Source organism: Passer montanus, unplaced genomic scaffold, assembly GCF_014805655.1.
Source record: "Passer montanus isolate IOZ18808 unplaced genomic scaffold, ASM1480565v1 scaffold68, whole genome shotgun sequence".
NCBI classification, from domain to species: Eukaryota; Metazoa; Chordata; class Aves; order Passeriformes; family Passeridae; genus Passer; species Passer montanus.
The window spans coordinates 10,599-14,346 of record NW_024371926.1 but is presented as its reverse complement, the minus strand read 5'-3'; the positions used below and the strand labels follow the sequence as shown (position 1 = coordinate 14,346).

At 39.1% G+C, this 3,748-nt stretch overlaps 1 protein-coding gene across 1 annotated transcript in view; it reads right to left on the bottom strand.

Moving 5' to 3' along the window:
* Nucleotides 1-2,538: 2,538 nt before the first annotated feature.
* The window catches only part of LOC120511754 (KH domain-containing, RNA-binding, signal transduction-associated protein 1-like), a 10,990-nt gene continuing 9,780 nt past the window's right edge, over nt 2,539-3,748 (bottom strand). The window contains exon 8 of the mRNA XM_039729257.1: nt 2,539-2,650. Coding sequence (XP_039585191.1) covers nt 2,553-2,650 — 98 coding nt within the window. The 3' untranslated portion in view covers nt 2,539-2,552. The remainder of the gene's footprint in view (nt 2,651-3,748) is intronic.

Here is a 3,748-nt window from a genome sequence, read left to right as displayed (position 1 = left end):
AAAAGTTATTGCTAATTTATGCCACGTGGGTTGCTTTAAATGTTTATATTTAAAACATCTTTTTTTGGGGGTGTTTTTTTTCACGTTTTTGGGTTGGTTTTTTTTCCCCTTTTACATTAAATTAACATCTGAAGGGTCGGCTGGGTAAGAAGTTTACGTCACAGGTTTATGGAAAAGAGAAATGTGCTGGATTAAAATCAGACATTTAGGTTACCTTTTGGGCTTTGCGGTGCCTGTTAGCTCTACACATCCTGATTTCTCCTGCTGATAATTTTCCTTTAAAAGGGGGGGCATAGGCTGATCTTTTCATCACATTATGCCCTGAAAGCTGACTCCAAACCAGTGTTGAAAATTCAGTTATTTGCACTTTAAGAACAATCTACAAATACAACTTTTGTGTGGTTTTTTTTTAATATATTTTTAAATATTCCCCTCAGTTCATGCGCTGCATTTTTGTTGTTTTTTGGTTTTTTTTTCCCTAAAATTCTATTTTTCACCCCCGAGCAGTTTAATCCTCTCCCCCTAAAATTCCAAATTCCAAATTCCAATAACAAACCATGTGAAACATTGATTTTTAAATAGAAATATATTCAATATCTCTACATCCACACCCTCTCAGAAAGGATTTAAGGAGCAGCTGCAGCACCTTCCACCAACAAAAAAAATTCCTTTTTAAAGCGTTTTTTTCCAAGGAAAAGCTGCTTGGAAGCATCACCTCAGCCAAGGGGGGGTTACAGAAAGCAACTTCCTTGGAATTCTCAGCATTCCTTCCTAAACCAGCCTCTGGAATGTTCTCTGAGGCCACCTGAAATCTGAATCAGCTTTCCAAATTCAGATTTCTGCCTCCAAACTGCTGCCAGCAACTTCCAGGGGGTGAAAAACAAATTTTGCTTTTTGTCTTTTTCATATTTTTAAAAATAAATTTAAGCTCGACAAGCTCGAAAAAATTTTGTTTTCTCACGAGAATTACCAAAAAACCACCATTTTTTTTTTAGAAATGCCTCCACAGTTTTTAAAGAAATAATAATAAAAATAAAAATAATAATAAAAATAAAAATAATAATAAAAATAAAAATAATAATAAAAAGACAAATTAAGTTTAGCATGGATTTAAAGTTGTTTGAAAAAAAAAACCTTTAAAAACAAATGACAATTCATCACATTTACTTGGATTAAAAAAGGACTAAACTTTATTGACAGATTGAGACAGACATTTTGACACGTTTTGAGCTACCTAGTTAGGCAGACTTTACACAAAATGTAGCATTTTTCTCTTCCAGAACAGAGTGGGAGGACAGTGTAACAAATCCAATTAGGACTTTATCTTATGTACAAAGTGAAATTTGGGATTGCTTTTTGTCTGGTTTTTTGATTTGGGGTTTTTTTACAGCTGCAGTGTCCCTTTTTATGCAAAGCTCGTGCTGAGATACACTTGAACAAAAAAATTGAGATTTTTTTGGGGGTGAGGTTGAAATTTTCATCAGATTTTCTGCCCCAAAGGGCTACAAAAAATCAGAATTTTACAGGCCTACCCATGGAATATTCTTTCTATCAAACACTGGGCAATTAGAGCCACATTTTGGGTTTTTTTCCCTTAAAAATGGTTCATTTAGAATTAAATTAAAACCCCTTTCCACTGGAAAAATATTCCCAAGCATATCTCAACACTGCACGGGGGGCTAGATTTCAAAATCCACATAAGAAAAGCCAATTTTTTACCAACCTAATTTTTCCTTTTAAGTCAATTCTCTTTAGAAAATGCTATTTAATTTGTTTGGAGGATCCTTTGGGTTAAAATTTAAACTTCAAGATTCACCAGCAATGTCCTTTTAAAGGTTTGGAATCTGAAGTTATTTTTTGTTTTTTGTTTGTTTTTTTTTTTTTAAATGGTGGCAGCCACTACTGTTACATTAAGATTTTAATTCTTAAAAAACAACCCTGAATTTTGAAATGTAGCCTACTTTGGGATTCTGCAACTACAACCTTTATGGGTTCCTTTAAAACAAACTTTAAAAGTTTTAACAAAACCTTAATTTCAGAACTAAGCAAAGCATTTCACTTTTGGAAACTAACATTTTTTTAACTTGCTTTTTAGTAATACATTTTTTAATGCAAAAAATAAACTGTAGTTTGTGGAGGGGTTTGTTGTTTTGTGGTGTGGGGTTTTTTTGTTGTTTTTGTTTTTGTTTTTTTTTTTTTTGTCTTTTTTTTCCTTAAAAAAAGGTACAGTTTGTTTGTTTTTTTTTACCTAAAACAACAAAGAAAGAAAAGCCATCTACACACTGAAGGAAGAAAAAAAAATAAAAATAATAAAAATTAAAAACTTTTTTCCCCCCTCTAAAATCTATTTAAATTTCATCTCAAGAAATCACTACATACAGAAGCCAAAAATGCAGGGGTGAGGATGGAGTGGGAAGGAAAAAAAGGGCCAGGAAGAAAAACAGGGAGACAATTACTTGTCTGCTGTGGGTAAAGCAACGGGAATCCCGGGAGATACAAGAACCAGAAACAAGAGTTTGCTCCTAACTGGGGGTTTTGCCCCGGTTTTGGGGTTAGTAGCGGCCGTAGGGGTGCTCCCTGTAGCCCCCCTTGACTGGCCGGGCTGGGGGGGCCTTCAGGGAGGGCCGGGTTCCATTCCAGTCATCTTGGCCTGTGGGGAGAGAGAAAATGGTCAGGAGGGGGAGGGAGGAGGGGAGGGAAATGGGGTGGGAGGTGGTGTGGGATGGGGAGGGATGGGTGCTCAAAACAGCTCCCCGAAAACTGCTCCTCATCCCCCCAAAACTGCTCCTTAAAACAGCTCCTGATCCCCCAAAAACTGCTCCTCATCCCCCAAAAACTGCTCCTCAAAAACTGCTCCTCATCCCCCAAAAACTGCTCCTCATCCCCCAAAAACAGCTCCCCAAAAACAGCTCCTCATCCCCCCAAAAACTGCTCCTGATCCACAAAACAGCTCCCCAAAATCTGCTCCTCATCCCCCAAAAACAGCTCCTTAAAACAGCTCCTGATCCCCCAAAAACTGCTCCTGATCCACAAAACAGCTCCCCAAAATCTGCTCCTCATCCCCCAAAAACAGCTCCTTAAAACAGCTCCTGATCCCCCAAAAACTGCTCCTGATCCACAAAACAGCTCCTGATCCACAAAACAGCTCCCCAAAAACTGCTCCTCATCCCCCAAAAACTGCTCCTCAAAAACTGCTCCTCATCCCCCAAAAACAACTCCTTAAAACAGCTCCTGATCCCCCAAAAACTGCTCCTGATCCACAAAACAGCTCCTGATCCACAAAACAGCTCCCCAAAAACTGCTCCTCATCCCCCAAAAACTGCTCCTCAAAAACTGCTCCTCATCCCCCAAAAACAACTCCTTAAAACAGCTCCTGATCCCCCAAAAACTGCTCCTCATCCCCCAAAAACTGCTCCTCAAAACAGCTCCTGATTGCCCAAAAACTGCTCCTGATCCCCAAAAACAGCTCCTCAAAAACTGCTCCTCATCCCCCAAAAACTGCTCCTCAAAACAGCTCCTGATTGCCCAAAAACTGCTCCTGATCCCCAAAAACAGCTCCTCAAAAACTGCTCCTCATCCCCCAAAAACAACTCCTTAAAACAGCTCCTGATCCCCCAAAAACTGCTCCTGATCCCCAAAAACAGCTCCTTAAAACAGCTCCTGATCCCCCAAAAACTGCTCCTGATCCACAAAACAGCGCTCCTCAAAAAATCCTCCTCATCCCCCAAAAACTCCCCCTCCCCCCCCA